At 40.2% G+C, this 18,584-nt stretch overlaps 1 protein-coding gene across 1 annotated transcript in view; it reads left to right on the forward strand.

Moving 5' to 3' along the window:
- Wdr75 (WD repeat domain 75) overlaps positions 1-16,198 on the forward strand; it is a 30,181-nt gene extending 13,983 nt beyond the window's left edge. Inside the window, exons 9-21 of the mRNA NM_001399180.1 lie at positions 3,260-3,418; positions 4,308-4,367; positions 4,458-4,573; positions 5,743-5,918; positions 7,633-7,790; positions 8,240-8,420; positions 10,900-10,994; positions 11,650-11,745; positions 12,311-12,480; positions 12,961-13,020; positions 15,046-15,192; positions 15,484-15,575; positions 15,874-16,198. Of these exons, the coding sequence (NP_001386109.1) occupies positions 3,260-3,418; positions 4,308-4,367; positions 4,458-4,573; positions 5,743-5,918; positions 7,633-7,790; positions 8,240-8,420; positions 10,900-10,994; positions 11,650-11,745; positions 12,311-12,480; positions 12,961-13,020; positions 15,046-15,192; positions 15,484-15,575; positions 15,874-16,078 (1,715 nt within the window). The 3' untranslated portion in view covers positions 16,079-16,198. The remainder of the gene's footprint in view (positions 1-3,259; positions 3,419-4,307; positions 4,368-4,457; positions 4,574-5,742; positions 5,919-7,632; positions 7,791-8,239; positions 8,421-10,899; positions 10,995-11,649; positions 11,746-12,310; positions 12,481-12,960; positions 13,021-15,045; positions 15,193-15,483; positions 15,576-15,873) is intronic.
- Positions 16,199-18,584: the final 2,386 nt, after the last annotated feature.

Consider the following 18,584-nt stretch of genomic DNA (forward strand, 5'->3'; position numbering starts at 1 on the left):
CAATTTGTAATTTGTAAAATAACCATAACCAGATACCTAAACGCAAAGGACCAGGATGACAACTCTCCATAACTACTTCTTGCTGGATAGCGGCAATGAAAATTCTTTAAAGCAGTGGGGAGACATAGGAAAATTAGAAAAATTGGTTAGACTTAAGAAAGCTAGCTTTAGCATCTGTTATCTAGTCTCTGTGTGCTTAGAGTGCTCAGGCCTTGACTAAATAAAGTTCTGATGAGATCCACCTGAAAGGTTGGATGAAACAAGATGACCTAGAATCCGTGGCAATCCCTGAAACTGTTTTGGGGAGCAACCAGAAGCAGGGCGTCAAGCAAGTCAGTTTAGCATCTCTGAGGATGAATCTCGCCAAAGCTGTGCCTTCTGTAACGTGGGAACCTCACAACCAACATTGTAGTACCATTGGGTTATTTGTAAGGATTGTACAGAGTGCACAGTCCTGTCAAGGTTGAAACTCTGCTCCTTGTTTGAGCAGGTGAAAGACAGCTGTCTTCTTAGGAGTTCATTTTAGCCAGGTGTAATAATAGGCTCATTCATGCCATGTGAAGGATGGCAGGAAGAAGCTTTCCCTGTCCTGTGTGAATCTCCTCAGTTTTTCTATCTCTTCAGGGGTCCCCCTGTCATATCTGATCCATATCACTTGGAAAGGGTTGAGAGCCTATTCTCCTTTCCTGTCAACGCAAAACAAAACCTCTCTTCCAAAAGTCCTTGGTCCAGTACCAGAAATCATTAAACATTTAGCTGGACCTCTCTCCCAGAGGAATTTTAATATAACTACCAAACTCAGAACCGCACTCATTTTGATAAATAAAACAATTCAAAGCAAATAAAGCAGTCTGAGCAAATATTAGCTGAGGAGACAGTGCTTCTGTCTCCTGCCCTGCCCTTCATGAGATCAAGGCCTAAATTTCTACTGTCTGACGTAGGTAGGCTAGGCGACCTACCCTCTGTCTTCCATCTAATTTTTTAAGATTGAATGCCTCAATATTTTATTACCTAGGTCTACATACTGTTCTAGGTTCTATCTTTGTCCTACCAGGGAAATAAATCCCATGAGTAAACCATGTTCAAAGATCCCAAGGAATTGTCCTGGCAAGACTTTTCTTCTCTAAAGCAATTTTTCATTCATTCTTCCTAACTTCACTCTTCTTTTCTTTTTTTCTTTCTTTCTTTTTTTTTTTTTTACTTCTCTCTTCTATGGAGCTTAATGTTTGCAGTGTCTACCTACTGTCTCTCTGCCTCTCATCCTAAGCTCTTTGTATCGGTACAGAACCACAGGGAGAAATCCCCACATGGCTCGGACAAAATCTATATTCCCTTATCTGTATTCCCTTCTATCCTTGAATCTCTCCTTTGTTTACCTTTGTTGAGGCTTTGCTCAGCATAATAGTGTGCAATTTACCTTGCAAGATTCCAATGTATACACCTGTACTCATTTTTCCTGACATGAAGAACCTATGTAAAGTATAGCCCAGTTGTGAAGTAATCTAATAAAGCTGTAGTGGGTGATACGCTGCCCTTTATCAGAGGGAAACAGCTGCCACAGTTTTCCATCATCTCTCTTTGAGTCAGTGAAGTATGTGTTGTTAACTCTCCTTTCCCAGATGAAGGAAGTGAGAGGGTTTAAGATGGTGACTAACATAAAAATACTGGCTATTAAGTGAAATTTCAACTAGGTGTAATTTAGAAGGTCTTGTTCTTAACTGACAGACTGGCTGTTTAATTCCCTGTTTTAAATTCAGACCTTGTTGAATGTATAACAGACACAGGAAGAAGTTAAAAAAAAAGAAAAAAAAAAACCTTCGAATAAGTATGTTGTGCCTTTTACTTTGAGCGCCCTCAGGCCCATGTGCTGAAAGTTATGTCAGTTATATCCGTATTCTGATAGGATGGTAGGGAAGATAATGTGTCTTCAAAGGAAGGCAGGAAAGTGATTTGTCTTGTTTCCTGGAAACTTAATAGGACAGGTCTTAGTTGGCTCTGTGTGCTCTGGATGCTTGTAGTTTTCTTAGGGTTAGCTCCTTAGAGCCTAGGAAGTAGAAGGTAAATTCAGCCTAATGAAGCTTTGGATTTGGGGAACAGTGCCTGGTGTCTTCAAGAGTACTATTGTGACCTAAGGCTGAGGCCAGAGGGAAAGAAGAGGATTTAACTCTACAGATGAAAAACTGGCTATTTATTGACCTTCTTTACCCTCTTTTGACTCACCTCCTAAAAAAAATAATAATAATAATAATACTGTGTGGTTTTGGGATGCTGGTGTATGTATAATTTATTCATATGTTTCACATAGTATCTTTGTTCTCTCCTAATCTAGTCTGCACTTTCTCTTCATTCCTTTCTATACTGTGGCCTCTGCCCATCTCATGGTATCTCACAGCAAGGAATGATCATTAGCATACAATACACACTACAAACTTTACATTACTAAATCCTGTCTTCTCCTGGAGCTGCTGACCCTGCAGTATTGTAAATAGTGCTTTGTTTTATTTGGCTAATCACAGCTAGTTGATATCATTGAGCCCAAGTTTTGGTGCTTGATGGTAATAAGTTACTTTCTACAGAATTCTGGTTTCATTTCAGTTGGCTGTATACCAGAGTGAACTTGCTAAGTGCAATGTAGACATTGTTTCCATAAGGACCCTATGTAAGACTGCCTCATTACAGACTGACTAGAGTCGGGCACTACCTCATTTTGGATGTTTGTGTGGATTTCTCTGATAGTTACTAATGTGGAAGAAGTTTTCATGCACATGTTGGTTATTTGTATATCTTCTGGGAAATATCTATTAAGGTTGTTTTGTTCATTCTTCAATTGTATTCATGCTTTTGAATTAATTGAATTCTTTATATTTTATAAATATTAACCCCTTATCAGATTTGTGATTGACAAATATTTTATGTGTAGGTCATCTTTGCTTGGTTTCCTCTGTCGCACAGTAGGATAGCTCTTGCTACTAGTATTGAAACTATAAAAGAAGATTTTTGATTGTTTCATCACAAGGAATAGATAAATGTCCAAGGAGGTAGTTGTTCAAGTTATATGGTCTGTGTTACACTATATATGTATATAAGCATCGTATTGTACCCTGTGTGTAAGCTCAGCTATGTAAATTAAAATTAAACTAAAGCTTAGAGATAATAAATAAAACCAGTTAAACATGATATAAGACACTTTTTTGTGTGTGTGTAGTTTTGTTTTGTTTTTCTTCAAACTCTACCATTTTTTATTTCTTTGGCCACAAAGGCACCAGTCTGCTGAGTGGTGGGCAGGAGTGTGTGCTTGTGGAGTGGAGAGACGGGTCAGAGAAGAACAAAGAGTTCCTTCCGCGATTAGGATCTGCTATTGAGCACATCTCTGTCTCACCCGCGGGAGATTTGTTCTGCACGTCTCACTCTGACAACAGTAAGTCTAAATCTCCCGTCGTGAGGAGTGCTACAGTTAGTCACCAGCCTCTGAATGGGAAATAAAGGGACGATCTAAAATAGTTGAAAATAGTAGAGATTCACTGTGTGGTTTTTTTTTTTTTTTTTTCATTACTCCTTTCTAGCCTCAGATAACACCAGATCCATCATTTTCAAAATTGTTTTTATGAAAACATAAAGCTAAATTTGTTTGTTCGTTGCTGTGCCATTTATATTTTCAGAATCTTTTAAAATGGAAGGTGGGTTTTAAGTGGGCCTTCCCACTTTCATAAACAATGACATTTTCACGTGAATGCTACATAGCGTGTGATGAAGCAGGGGGGCTTGCTGTTCTTCCCACCTTCTCTTCCCGTTTCTCCCCATGTACATTAACAGTCTGTTCATGAGTACAGACTGTAACGCGTAGACTGGGCTACAGAGAGCTCAGAGGTTGATAGATGTACTATCTTCCCAAGAACCCTACTCAGTTCCCAGCACCCACATCAAGCGTCTCACAACCGCCCATAACTCCAGTTTTGGGAACCTAGCATCCTCGTGTAGCTTCCACGAGCACTTGCACTCACATGCACATGCATAGACAGACAGACAGACAGACAGACAGACAGACAGACAGACAGACAGACAGACATGAACACACATAATTTGAAAATTCTGTTAAAGTTAGTGACTTTAACAGAAACTTCTATCCGCATTCATAATTGTTCAACTAACTTTTAAACTATAGTTTTGATTTTCTAGAAACACTGATTTAGTTGAATTTACTGGATTGTCTGTTTTCTGGCATATTAAGTAACATAAAGATGTGATCCTTGTTACCTTAATATTCTGACTTCTTCATGTTTAATTATTTTCCTCCCTGTTCTAAACAGAGATAACAGTTATTCACCGAAATCTTGATGCGTCTGCAGTGATTCAAGGCCTAGTGAAAGGTACTGCAGTCTCAAGTGGATAAGGGGACCCTGCTTCCGACGAGTGTCTGCTGCTCTTATTTCAACCACTATCTGTCACTTCTTTTACAGATAGGAGTATATCCACTGGTTTGATGGTTGACCCAAGAACCAAAGCTTTAGTTTTGAATGGAAAGCCTGGTCACCTGCAGTTTTATTCTCTCCAGAGTGATAAGCAGTTATATAATGTAAGATTTTAATCCATAAACTAAGCTTTAAAACAAGTGAAAGTTCTTTATAGTACTTCTGAGGTTGTGTGGTTATTTGGAAGCTCCTAATACTTGATCGATCCTGTGCATTTGTCCTTGAACACAGCTGATACTTTCTGTGATTACTTTAATGCAGTTGATGCTGTCCACACGTGTGCCCTGAGTCACAGTGATAAAGGATTGAGCATGTGTGGACTGACAGTACAAATCTGTGTCTGCTGTGTGGTAAAACTGTCTAACATGCCAACATTAAAGTTTAGAGTAGATTACACAGGAATACGTCAGTACTGCCACGCAATCCCTTTTCTTGTGCCCTGCATTACTCTTTGTAGATGACTGTCATGGTAGCTAACATTTTCTTTCCATATCCTATAAAATTGGATATGGAAACACTCCTGCACCACCACATTTACTATAAGGGCACGTACTACTACACTTAATACAGTTGGGCACCCCTAATCTCAAAATCCAGTCTTTTTTTATTTGTTTGGTTTTTTTTGGAGACAGGATTTCTCTGTGTAGCCCTGACTATCCTGGAAATCACTCTGTAGACTAGGCTTGCCTTGAACTCAGAGATCTGCCTGCCTTTCGTGCTGGGATTAAAAGCATACACTGCTACCACCTGGCCAAAATCCAAAGTCTTAAGTGTTCCCACATCTAAAAATTCTGAGCACCTCTCTGACACCACAAGAGGAAAATCCCATGCCTAAGCTCATGTGAAGACATATCATAGCACAATGCTGAAACTATTAGATAAAATCACCCATAGGCTGGCTATGTATAGACTCAGGTCCTAGTCCGAAAATATCTCTTGCATCTTTGTGAACATTGTCAACATCAAAAGAACATTTTGAACATTTGAATCTAGCTTTTCATATGAGGGCTCCTCAACCACTTTATTTTCTTACCAAACACAAGGAAACCCATTTTAAGGGATTAAGGAGTCAGTCATAATTAGAAAGCTAGTCTTCTTGAACCATCATTGCTTATCTCTTTTTATTTAGTCATTCGTTTGTTTGTTTGTTACTCTTTGAAGTATTTGATAATTTAGCCCTGAGGTTTTCTATAAAGCTTTTCTTAGAGAAAAGTATGACTGTAAATAAAAGATACTTACATTAATAACACTTTGGACTTTTTAACCTTGTCAGCTAGATATCATACAGCAAGAGTACATCAATGACCAGGGTCTAATCCAAATTGAACTAACGAAGGCTGCCTTTGGCTGCTCTGGTTCTTGGTTGGCAACAGTTGAACAACGGCAAGAAAATGAAAATGAGCTTGAGCTGCAAATGAAACTGTGGAACTACAGCAAGAAGACCCAAGGGTAAGCCCATTGTGTGGCCACTTCGCTTGAGTTTCTGTTTTATAGTTAAAACTGTCAGTGTTTCTGTTGTTGCATTCTAACAGTAAAGCTTTGGTCTTGGCCTTCTGTCTTTAGAAAGCATTGAAAAAGTGTAGGTCATGCCATGTCATCACATAAAAGATGACACATGAGAAAGAGTTGTAACCCCACAACATAACACATTTTGAGGCAAGTCCAGAACTAGAATCCAAATGTGCCATGGTTCTTCCACCACTGTCAAGGGAGAGCATAGACATGTGTCTCGTGTTCTGGTAAATGACCCACTACTTTTTTGAAGAACTGCCATTGAGTCTTTGTGCCAGGTTTTTGTTTTGTTTTGTTTCTGAGGCAGGGTCACTCTGAAACTTGCTAACTAGACCAGACTAGTTCAAACTCAGATCAGCCTGTCTCTGCCTCCCAAATGCTGGGATTCATGGCATGTACCACCAAGCCTGGCTTGATAAATTTCTAAAGAATATTGTAGCCTAAGGTATTACAGGATATTTGATCACACTGTGAATCCCAAGATTGTGTTATTTACTGAAAAAAACTGTTTGTAGTTGTAATGTGACTCAGCCTTAGCACACACCTTTAAGTCCCTCTGGCTGGAATACAGACAGACCCTTAGTACACACATTTAATCCCAAGCAGTGAAGGTAAAGTTAGTTTGTAGAAGAAAGCACCCATGTTTGAACGTGATAGGATATGCTGAACATTCAGGGGAAGATAGAGAAAAGGGAAGCTACTTAAGAGAGAAGTGCAGAGAGGCAGGCAGAGAAAAGAAGTAGGAGGCAGTATTACTGGAACAGAGACAGGGTTGCAGAGAGAGAGAACAAGCTAGACACATGTGAAGACAGACCAGCCGGAGAATGAGAAGCCAAAAGATTAAAACAGATTGCTAGAGTTAGTTTGAGGCCAAGCAGAACAAAAAGTCAGAGGCAGACAAAGAAGCCAGATTGAATCAGTCAGCTTGGAGAAGAGTTTTGAACCAGAACAACTGAATTGAACCAGCCAGCCAGAGTTCAGAAAGAAATAGGAAGGATAACCTTATTTAGCAGTAAGTCTCAGAGGCTGAAAACATTCTAGGTCTAGGTGAGAGGCTAGACACTTCCATGACTAGGCCTAGGTTAGCAGACTGAGGCAGTACGTCTAAGCCTTTGCCCATTTCACAGATGAGAAAAGAGGCCCAGAATTAAGTGATTCCTATTGGTCCTTTCTCTTATACCGGCTCCTAATACGGAAGCATTCTGTTTGCTGTTCTTGTACTCTAAGGACATAGCAAGCATTGTTGATGAGGGGACAGTTTAAATAGGTCATTTAGTTCATGTTTTCACAATATAAATGGAGCCTTTCACAGCCACTCTTTTTCTCTGTTTTTATTTTTGTCCGTTTTTAGCAGAAGCCAGACCTATGTTCTGTGTATTTATCCCACAGAGGCTATGGGATGAATAGCTGTCAGCTATGATTTGTTTTATATTCTTTTTTCCCAATGAGCTGGCCACTGTATATAATGCTCAGTATTTGAGTCACCCCGGGTGATGTTGGAACTTGTCTTGAGAGTTATAGACAGAATGTGGGTATTTGTCATTTGGGTAATAATGTATCAGCTGCCCATTCTGAAGCTATTACATAATGTGCAGAGTGTTAGCATACCGTGTCTTCTCTGAGAATGAACTTGTGGTTTTCTTTCAACTAGGTTTGTTCTTAACACAAAGATCTCTATGCCACATGATGACCACATCACAGCTCTCTGTTTCAATAATGCAGAAAACTATGAAAAACCCATACTGGTCACAGCTAGCAGAGATGGCCATTTCAAAGTGTGGGTATTAACAGATGACTCTGATATATACAGTAAGTTCATTCAGATTGTGTTGAAAAATTACAGTTTTAAGAAGTGACGTATCTATATCTGCATTTATGTCCTTTTTGAGAAGGTGTTTTCCACTTTGCTAAGTTCTATAAATGGTTGCTTAATTTCAACAACTATTTTTCATGTTAAATTTTTACATACCTTTCCACGAGAATCTGGTTTGGGGAAGTGGGTGGGCATTTTGTGTCTGCTTGGTGCAGCTTAAAGGGCTCTTGCCTCTAGGTCCCTCTTTTCTCCACTAGAGGGAGCTCAAGGTCTCCAGGAAGGGGAAAAATACCAAGTGAGTGGGTTACACTTTTAACTTAGAACAGTTGTGGGGATTTTGGGGTTTTGTTATGTTTTGTTTTCTTTATTTAACTTCATGCTTATAACCTGTCTCTCTACATTATTTCATATTTATACCATTTTGTTATGGTTTCTTTTTCCCCAGAAAAAGCCATTGGCTGGACTTGTGACTTTGTGGGTAGTTACCATAAGTATCAAGCAACCAATTGTTGTTTCTCTGAAGATGGCTCCTTACTAGCAGTTAGTTTCGAGGAAATAGTTACAATATGGGATTCAGAAACATGGGAACTAAAATGTACATTCTGCCAACGAGCTGGGAAAATTAGGTAGGTAAATTAGTTTGTGTTGCTACCAATGTATTGTGCATTTTTAATTTAAAAAGTATTTAAGCTTCAATGATAATGTATGTGTTTCCCAAAGAGGTAATTGATAGTTTGCTTGGGAATAAGGGTAAGAAGTTAATCAAAATGTTGAGAAACTGTAACTTGTGAGTTCATGAGCAATTTATAAGCATTTCTTAAACTGGAACTAACATTGAACTTTTGCGCCCAGCTTTGTTCAGTATAGTAAACACTTTCATGGGGGTATTGTGTAGAAAGTAAGGCTATGCTAGCCTTGGTTGATCCTGGTGTGCCAGTCTTTATGCCCTTAAAAACATCAAACCAGTTCTTCTGGTTCCCAAACCTGAGGACAAAATAATAGGTGGCTAATTTTATCTCATTTGAAATCTATCTGATTTTGAATTTGCTTTGTAAAAGTTTCTGAGTACGAATTTCCTTTTTGTAGGTAAAAAGGATAAAATAAGGTTTTGTTAACTGGCAAGGTGTATTTTACATAAATGTTCTGTGTTACGTGGATTGTTACATGAATACGGTGTGTAAGAGAGTTAGTTAATCATAGCATTATGTTGTGGTACAAATAAAAAATGGAGGAACCGGGTTCCCGTGTACCCTGGTGGGCGGTCATGCTCTCTCGCTAGTTCTGGCTCTGATGGGCCATTGGAACTAGCATTAATTTATCTCAGTGGCTCCAAGATGCCCCCCAAGTACTTCTGACCCAGGCAGCAATCTCTCTGCCCATCTACTCCCAAGGGCAAGTTGTTACCATGCCAGGCATACACATCCCAATTCCGTGGTGGCCCGATGTGTCCCGCCACCATATACTCTCTTTAACTCAATTAAGTTGCTACTTGAAAGAATACACCACATGATATCCTGTGATCCAGTTGATAAGATATAATTTCCCATCTAGACAACACAAAATCCTGTACACACCCATCTCTTAAGAATAATCATAACAACCTGTAACTATGCACAGAGAGGAATATTAACATCTGCCACCATGTTCTCCCAGCTCCTCTCTCTCGCTCTAGCCTCCTCTCCCTCTCAAACTTTTCTCCCGCCCATCCTTCCTTCTCGTCCAGTGACAGGCCTCGTTCTATCCTGTACCTGCCTTCACCTGCATAATGACATCAACCTACATTTCACCATATCTGTTTAATTTAAAAAAAAAAAAACTAAAAAAAACTTTTCTCTTAAATATCAGCTGAGCACAACTATTATCATTCTGTAATTTAAAAGTATAAACTATACCTAACACCCAGTTCAACATTTATCAGTTAAACATTTAGTTTTCTAATCCAGCTTAAGAAAGGCTTAAAAATCCATGTTATATCCTGGCTGGCTTGTATACTATCTGATAACTATCTAATTAAATATATATTCTGAAAGTTAAACAGCCTGAGTAGGCTGTAAGACGATAATCAGTCTTCAATCCTGTCAGAAATCTGAGAATGACCAATATATCTATAAATATAGATTAGTCTTCCTAGACTTTTTCCCCGCCTTCCTTTCCTTCTCACCCAATGATAGGCTTTGCCTTATCCTTGACCTGCCTTAATGCATACTGACATCATCCTACACATCCCTCTAAATTTAAAAAAAAATTTTTTTTTCATCAAGTATAAGGTGTGTAAAACTATTACCATTAGAAAATCATCTAGAGGACTATGCTTTCTCAAAGTTAATTAGCTTGGGTAGGCTATGAAACTAAATTAGTATTCAACTCCATCAGAAATCTGAAAACTACTAATATTACCTGAAATTACGAGAAGCACAAAACATGGCTTCCAAAACTTAGCCAATTTATAGAGACTGCTGATCCCTGGACAGATCCCATTCCTCAAAACATCGGAGCATCAGCCTCCTGGCCCACAGTCATCTGACAGACCTTTGTAATGCAGAATTTTGAAGGGCTGACTATCCTGTCTTGCCGGACATTATCAGTTGACAATTCTGCATAATTTGTACTTTTTCTGGACAGTATTTGTCTGTAGATGAATTGAGGCAATTCTTGCCCAGTGGCTGTCTCAGCACAATTGGAGCAACTCCACTGATGCTCAGTTTCTTCTTAGAATCCAAGAAAGGGTGTTGTCAGGAGCAGACAAGTCTTTTAAAGATGGGCCTATTAAAAATCAAATGATCTTTAATAAAGAAATGTCCATAAACATCATATTCTGTGGACTTCTGAGGCCTTTGAAGACCATCTGACTACACAAAGCATTTCTGAACTGTTAGGCCTTGACTACTCTAGGCCATTTCTAATTGAACTATCTCAAAAACACCCTTTTAATTACTCAGAACCATGAGTTTGTTATCTGGCTCTTAGCTTGTACTGCTAATCATCTAAAAACAGTTTATAATCAGCTATTTCTCTGGGAGAGAGTACAAGATACAAGCTTTTCTGATACAAGCCACTTTGTAATGAAATGAACTGGAGCTGCTGATCTTTGTGGTTTTGACCTAGGCACCTTTGCTTTGGAAGACTGACGTGCTCAAAGTATCTTCTCGGCACCACTGAGAATAACCTCCTCTGCTGTTGGAATCTGCTCAGCTGTTCAAGTAAGCCCATGTGGGACACAGCAGTTAGACTTCGACCTTGTAGGAATTGAGGACTCTGTTTTCATATCTTTACCCCTATAATATATAGTTTTTTGCTTGACCAGAAGTTTTAAGTCAGTGGCTGGTAGTGAGTTACAGATTGTAAATAATCAGGCAGCTGTGCCCGTTGTACTCAGCGTGAAGGGATCCACACTTATCTTCACAAGTTGAGGAAGAGCTCTGTTGATTGTACGCAGGATCCCAGACTGTGTAGTGCTTGAAAGTAGTCTGTCACAGTGCTCCTGAAATGAGGCTTTGGTGGCATTTTACTGATGTGGGCACGGTGAAGGTATGATGTTATTTCCTAATAAATGTGGATGGTAGTCTCTGTCACCCACATTTAGGAAGAACAGAGAAGCATCAGCCACTCTGGTTATGAATGAACCTAACGTTAACGCAGTGTGTGGAAGGAACTGAAGTTCATTTTGCAGCTCTGCTTCCTGCTGCACACGTCACTGAAGCCTCCACAGTGTCAGTGTGTGTTATATTATTACTGAAATCATAAATCCTATGTAAGCATAACACTGAGCTGTCCCCAGAAAGATGCAGAGCCCCTGTGGTACAGACCTGCGCTCCTGCTGAACCTCTTCTCAGAAGTGTATCACTCTTCTCACAGTGCAGTGGAGTGCGAAACTGAATGTCAGAGTTATGGAAGCCGACCCTTACTCGGACCACATCGCCGCAGTGGCTCGGTCTTCAGAAGGCTCAGATCGTAAGTACGAAGTTCTCTAGTAGCACGCGGCCCTTTGCCTAGGCTTTCTCTGTACTGTTTTTAGTATGAGCTGCAGCTTAGTTGCTCTGAGTCAGAAATTCATATGCAGCTGTCCGTCTGGCGCCTGCCGTCCTCTCTTACCCAGCATCTATAATTCATGCATTCACACTGCTGGGAGCGCTCCAGTTCCCTCTGAGGCTTCAGAACCCCCCCCCCCCCCCCCCCGGCTCTTAACTGGACGTCTCTGCTTCTGAGTCAATGTCTGCATCTCTTTCTTAGTACTCCAGACAAAACATTTGTATAGTGTTCTGTCTTGTACAGACCCTGGTCTATGGAGCAGAACCCCTTTTCGTTTTCAAATTTTAGTCCTCATTCCTAACCTATTTGGTGCATACTAGGCTCTCAGTAGACGCCTGTCAGACAGTAGCAGCAACAGCATTGAAGCAGTGTGAACGGGGCCATTTACTCTGTGGGCTGGGCACGGGGTTAGTGTCATCTGCCAGCCTGAGGCAAGAATGAATATTCCTCCCAGGTAAAGTGCCATCTGTCTGTCTTTCCCCTTTAGTGTTTGTATTTAAACCTAGCGAGCCAAGGCCACTGTATATTCAAAAGAATGTCTCCAGAGAGAAAGTCCAGTGGGGAGTGTTTGTTCCACGAGATGTCCCAGAATCATTCACCTCAGAAGCTCACCAGTGGCTAAATAGATCCCAGTTTTACTTCCTAACTGAATCACAGGTAAACTGTCTACCTCCAAAGGGGTGGCCTATTTATAGAAATAATTTTAGAAAGTTTGTTTTAGTAGAACTCTTTCATTAAAGGTCTGTTTCTCAAAAGAAATGGTCAAATAAATGTCAATACAGCAGTGTTAAGAATGTGATTGTATTAGCACTGTACCCTACACCTGGAAGCTTCGTGTTGACAGAAGGAAAGCACTAAGCCCCAAAATTACTTTAATTCATTTATTAGTGTGTTCCCCTAGTTTTATCATTTGATTTGCTGTTGAAGAAGCTGGTAGCTTTTATTTTGTTACTGGGTTTTACATTTTTCTCAAAACATGGTCTTATAATTCCCACAGAACCTTTCAAAGAAATTTAAGTCTTTGGGCAGATGTTTATATCAAAATTAAAAAATTGACATTTTAAGACAGTGTATAATTTTATTTCATTTGTGCCTCCTAATGTATATTTTGTTCCATTAACTGATTTGTCTTTTTAGTGCTTATTAACATTCAGTACAAAGTATGCTGAAGAGAAACTCACACCAACAAGCAAACAGGTAGGCAGACTTATCTGTTTATGGTTCATGCTGTGTTGTCTTTCTAAAGAAAATTAGCTTTTAGAATTCAGCTGTGACAAACGTGTCTTGCTGAGCTCTAAGAATGGACTCGTGCATACCTGTAAACTGTGCTCTGCTCCTCTAACAGTTAGAGTAGTAAAAGCCTTGTGTTTTAAAGAGCCAGTCAATTGACCATGTCTGATTTGTGGAATGGACTTGGCTAAGCAGTCAATTTGTAGATGGGATGGGGTGGCACAAGCCAGCGTAGATGGGTGAATGTGCTTAGCTTACATTTGAATGAAACCCAGCCTACTCCGCTAAGGCGCTTGGGTTTCGTTGTCTGCGTTGTTTTCTGGAACAATGTTTTCTGTCCCTCTGTAAACACTAAGGGACAGCTCTAGATCATCGTTACAGAAACTTCGTGTCACTGTGGTTAGAGTTTTATTCACTAGCTTGGGTCTCATATCTCTAAGAGTGTGTTTAGATTCTGGATTCTGGATTTAGTTATCTTTTGAGTTTATTAAAGTTCTTAAAGCTGAAAGTTTGTATTGCCTTAACATAGAAATGCATTCATAGCCAGGCAGGCCACATACTTTGTTTTTGTGATCAACTTTTTCCTTCATGAAGTTAATTACTGCTGTCTCTTTTCCCCATTTGCTGGGTGTTTTGTTGTGTTTTGTTTTGTTATTTAATTCTACTTCAGGCTTTATCCAAATTAATTTTTTCAGGATTTTCCAGGCGCATAGGTATTCTTTTAGGTCAGAGAACGTTCCATGGTTACTTCAGTCTGGACTGGTTGTGTGCTACACAGTGCTCTTCCTAGGGCCTTTGCTCAGCATTCGGGATTCATCTCACCGCCATGATACTAGATCCCACAGATTTTCGTTCTTTGCTCACATACTTGCCTTGGTGAAGCCTGTCCTGATCAAACATGGGTTAACACCTTGCTGCACTCAAGGGTCTTGGGCTTGGGCAGTATTCTTCATTCTTTCTTGATTAGTTGATTAGTTAGGCATAAATGTAAACTGAAAACCACTTTCTCAGCCCTGTGAAGGTGGTGGCCTAAGAGTATGTAGCTTCTAATGGTCTTTATCTTTGACCACTTACCATAGCTTATTTAATTTCTTCTGAAAACTCACTGAATTTACTCACAACGCTTTGTTTGTTAGTGATTAGCTATTTGCCAGGGACTATTATATACAACTGGGGTATGTTAGCAAAACAACCTTGTCTGTAAAAAGATGGGTGGATAGGAAGATCCAGATGTTAAGCAACAAGCAGGAAGTCAGCAAAACATGTAGGACATTAGAAAGTAAGATGTATGCCAGGGTTGGAGATAGAGGAAGGTGAGCGAGGTGCATCTTGGGATTTTACATTGGGAAGTCAAGGTAGGCCTTACTCATTAAGTCACTCCATCTTTCCTGTCCATGAGTGTGGACATTCCAGCAGAGCTTTGAATGAAAACTGACTCAGGGATATTTACTAACCCCCTCTCATACACCCGACTGCCCTGGCTTTGTTTCTGTTTTCTTGTTTGGTTAGTTTTTTTTTTGTTTTTAAAAAGAATTCAGCTTAATTCCCATCCTTGTATGCTGTCTGGTTTTTGCCTGTTTTGTGGGCAGTTTGTCTAGTGTATCAACAACACATATATACCTTGCTTTTCAAACAGTTGTCTTAGAATGTTGTTCTTTTGACTGTACTAAGATTTCATCCTTCCAGGTTGTCACTGTGTGACCTTGCCCCAGTTCTTTGCCCAAATGAGCATATGGCCTTTAAAAACACGTTCCTGTGATCTCTGTGACCCCCAGCAAGGAAGCCATGCTTCTCTCATTAGCGTCAGTGGCTAGCTTTCCCATGTAGAAAGTGGGACACTGGGCATCAGTTGCTTTGTCTGTGACACAAGAATAACATTATGTGACTTGGAGCTTTTCACCGGAATTGTTTTATAGTTCAGTGGCACTTACCCGTTCAAAGAATTTCCATTTTTTTATTGAGATAATTTCTTCTTCTCTTTCATCCATACAGCTGCTGGCAGAAGAAAGTTTGCCAACGACCCCATTTTCTTTTATATTGGGAAAACACAGGCAACAGCAGGATACAAAGTCAACTGAAACTTCAGAGAGTGAACTGGTACAACTTCCCTTAACAGAGAACATACCTGCAATTACTGAGGTGAGTGGTCAGTACTGGAAAGCATGGGAGACGGAACAGATACAGTGATTTCCTCTTGTGTCCAGACAAGTAAGGAACCTTAGGGGGCTGATTCTCTCCTGTACCTGGGTGAGGAGATGGGGCTGCACGGTGGGGGAAGCCGGAAGTACTATTGCTTTGGTTTGGTTTTTCTTCAGGGAAGCCTTTTGTGTTTGGCTGGGCATTTAGAATAAAAGGTACTAGCAGGTAAAACAACAGTATGTCAAAGGGTGATCTTTCTAATAACATGGTGACTTTTCTGTGTGCCTATAGCTTCTTCACACCCCAGCTCACGTACTGCCATCAGCTTCTTTTCTGTGCACTCTGTTTGTAAACTCACTGCTGCTGTCTAAAGAGACTAAAAGGTAAGAATGTAGATGGTTTGTCCTCTGAGTTGTTTGGGAATGTCATCCACCATATTTGTATTTTAGCTTTGAAATGTAGTTAATGACATAAAATTATTACATTCAACACTGTGAAGAGCTAACGGTTCCACATTTTGTAAGTTCATTAGGTTTTTTTTATGGCCCATGCTCCATAAGGGCACTTATCACAGTGTTTTCAGTTGAGCTTCTTCTATATGGTATTTCAACGTGGGGTCTTTGATTAGAAAGACCTGATTTAGAAATATCTAACAGTGTTTATGTTCTTTTATCATCAAAGTGCTGAAGAAATTTCTGATGATGTGGATATGGAGGGGAACGAAGAAAGTGATGATTCAGATGAAGAATATGATCTTACTGAAAAAGCCAAGGAAACAAGTAACCCAGACTTGGGAGAAGATGCTATACATCAGCTGTCAAAGTCTGAAGAGAAAGAGCTGAGAAAGTTCAGAAAAGTAGATTATAGCTGGCTAACTGCTCTGTAGGCCATGGCTGTGGCATGACATGGAGATGTGTTGTACTTAATTTTTACTGTCTGTTAATACTCCACAAATTTTGTAAAGTTATTTTATTCTTAAGATAAAATATTAAAAGTCTTTTGTTTATTTGCTTGTTTGTTTATTTGCTTGATACGTTGCTTAGGCTAACCCTGAACTTCTTTCTTGGACCCCCAAGTCAGTAGTCTGATGATAGGCCTGTCACTTTCAGGTCTGGTCAAGCATGTTTGTTTAGATTTTTTTTTATTTTCTGTGTGTGAATGGTTTCCTTGAGTGTATGTACCACTGGCTACTCTTGTGCTTCTGAAAATCAGAAAAGGGCATCAAGTAGTTATCTGTGATAATGAGCCAGCGTAAGTGTGCTGGGAATCAAACCCTGGGCCTCTGCAAGAGCAGCAAGTCATCTAAACCACTACCAACTCTCCAGCCTCTGGTCAGGATTTTTAAGAAAGCTCTGTAAAGCTCTGTTTGTGACAGACCTTATAAGCAGTTGTGGAGTATATGCATTTGTCACCTCTGGATTTCTATTTTGAATCATGATGAAACCTTGTTTCTGGTAAGTTTTGTTGTGACAGAGCTGACTGTAATTAATTGACACCTAATGTCTTAGTCAAGGTTTCTATTCCTGCACAAACATCATAACCAAGAAGCAAGTTGGGGAGGAAAGGGTTTGTTCAGCTTACACTTCCACACTGCTGTGCATCATGGAAGAAGGTCAAGATTGGAACTCAAGCAGGTCAGGAAGCAGGAGCTGATGCAGAGGCCACGGAGGGATGGTGCTTACTGCTCGCTTCCCCTGGCTTGCTCAGCCTGCTCTTATAGAACCCAAGACCACCAGTCCACAAGGGGCCCTCCCGCCTTGATCACTAATTGAGAAAACGCCTTACAACTGGATCTCATGGAGGCATTTCCTCAACTGAGGCTCCTTTTCTGTGATAACTCCAGCTTGTGTCAAATTGACACAAAACCCGCCAGTACACCTTATCTTTAATTTGAAGGTATGAAAAGATTTCAAAAGAGGAAATAACACCAAGAATTATTCTCAGAGCAGACGTGATTTCCTTCTGGTTGTATTTCCCAGCCTTTGCGGGTATAGGTGGCATTACGTTAATGGTAGCATAAATGGACTACGATTTAATCAACACTAAACATCAACTCTACTGAAATGTAACTCCTAACTCATGCATATAAAGTGAATAGTTCTGTGAGTGCTGGCTTACTTACAGAACTATATACTATCATGTGAGGTCTGGTATACTTACAGAATTGTCTACCATCACAGAAATCAACTTTTAAGCAGTTTCATCCCTCTAACCCCCAACAACAAAACAAGCCTGCCTGCTAATTTCAGCCTCCATACAGTGCCTGCTAGGCCACAATGTAACTTGGTGAATTTGCTGCACGTGAACAGTTTGTATCAGTGGAGTCAGGCAGTGAGCTCTTAGGATAGGCCTCTTTTATCCTTTCAATTTCTTCACTGTAGCATGTTTTAAAGGATAAGAGACTGTTTTGGCTCATTGTGTCCATAGTCAGCTGACTCAGTTTTCAAAGACTGTGGTGAAGTAGAAGAGGATGTGACATCAAGCTCATGTGTCGTGACAGCAGAGAGAGAAAGAAGGTGTGAGACAAGATAACACCCTTCAGAGACACCTCTAGTAACTTCCCTCCAACTGGGCCTCATCTCTAATGGGCCAGAGGCTGGGGTTTTTGTTTAAGAATTATGTATATGAGTACACGAGAGCTGTCTTCAGAAGAGAGCATCAGATCCTGTTACAGGTAGTTGTGAGGCACCATGTAGTTGCTGGGAATTGAACTCTGGACCTCTGGAAGAGCAGCTTAACCACTGAGCCATCTCTCCAGCCCACCATTCAGCTGTTACTGGGTGAAATAATTCATGGATGAAGATAGGAGCAACATGATCACCTAAATTGTGTCCCAGTTGGACACCAGGCCAACATGTAAACCTGTGAGGGACATTGATTCCATTTCCAAAGGACAGCATTCATGGTAGGGCCCATATCAGCGCTCCATTCCATCTGTGATGTTGTTCTTCTTCTTCTTTTCTTTTTGCATAGATACCTAGTCGTATAACTATTGGTTCATTTATCTTCACATCTTTTGAAATGACACTGTAATGAAATCAAATCACCTGGACCATTGAATGTTGCTTCATAACCTGACACATTAATCATATGTCCCTTTGGAAGAATGAGTTGGTCATTGTTTTAAGACTACTTAAAAGTACCATGTATATAGTGGGGTGTAGGGAGTTATGAGGGCAGTACCTACAGAGGCCACTAGAGGGGATCTGACTCCCTGAGCTAGAATTACACGGGGTCGTGAGCAGCCTGCTGAGAATTGAACTGGAGTCTTCTGCAATAGCAGAACGCCCTCAAACCACTAAGCCACCTCTCCGCCTCTAATTTTTAAACCAATTTCAAATTCAAAACAAAACTGAGGAAAAGATTAATGAGACTTCTCAGAATGCCCTCCC

The sequence above is a fragment of the Rattus norvegicus genome, chromosome 9 (assembly GCF_036323735.1).
Source record: "Rattus norvegicus strain BN/NHsdMcwi chromosome 9, GRCr8, whole genome shotgun sequence".
Lineage (NCBI taxonomy): Eukaryota > Metazoa > Chordata > Mammalia > Rodentia > Muridae > Rattus > Rattus norvegicus.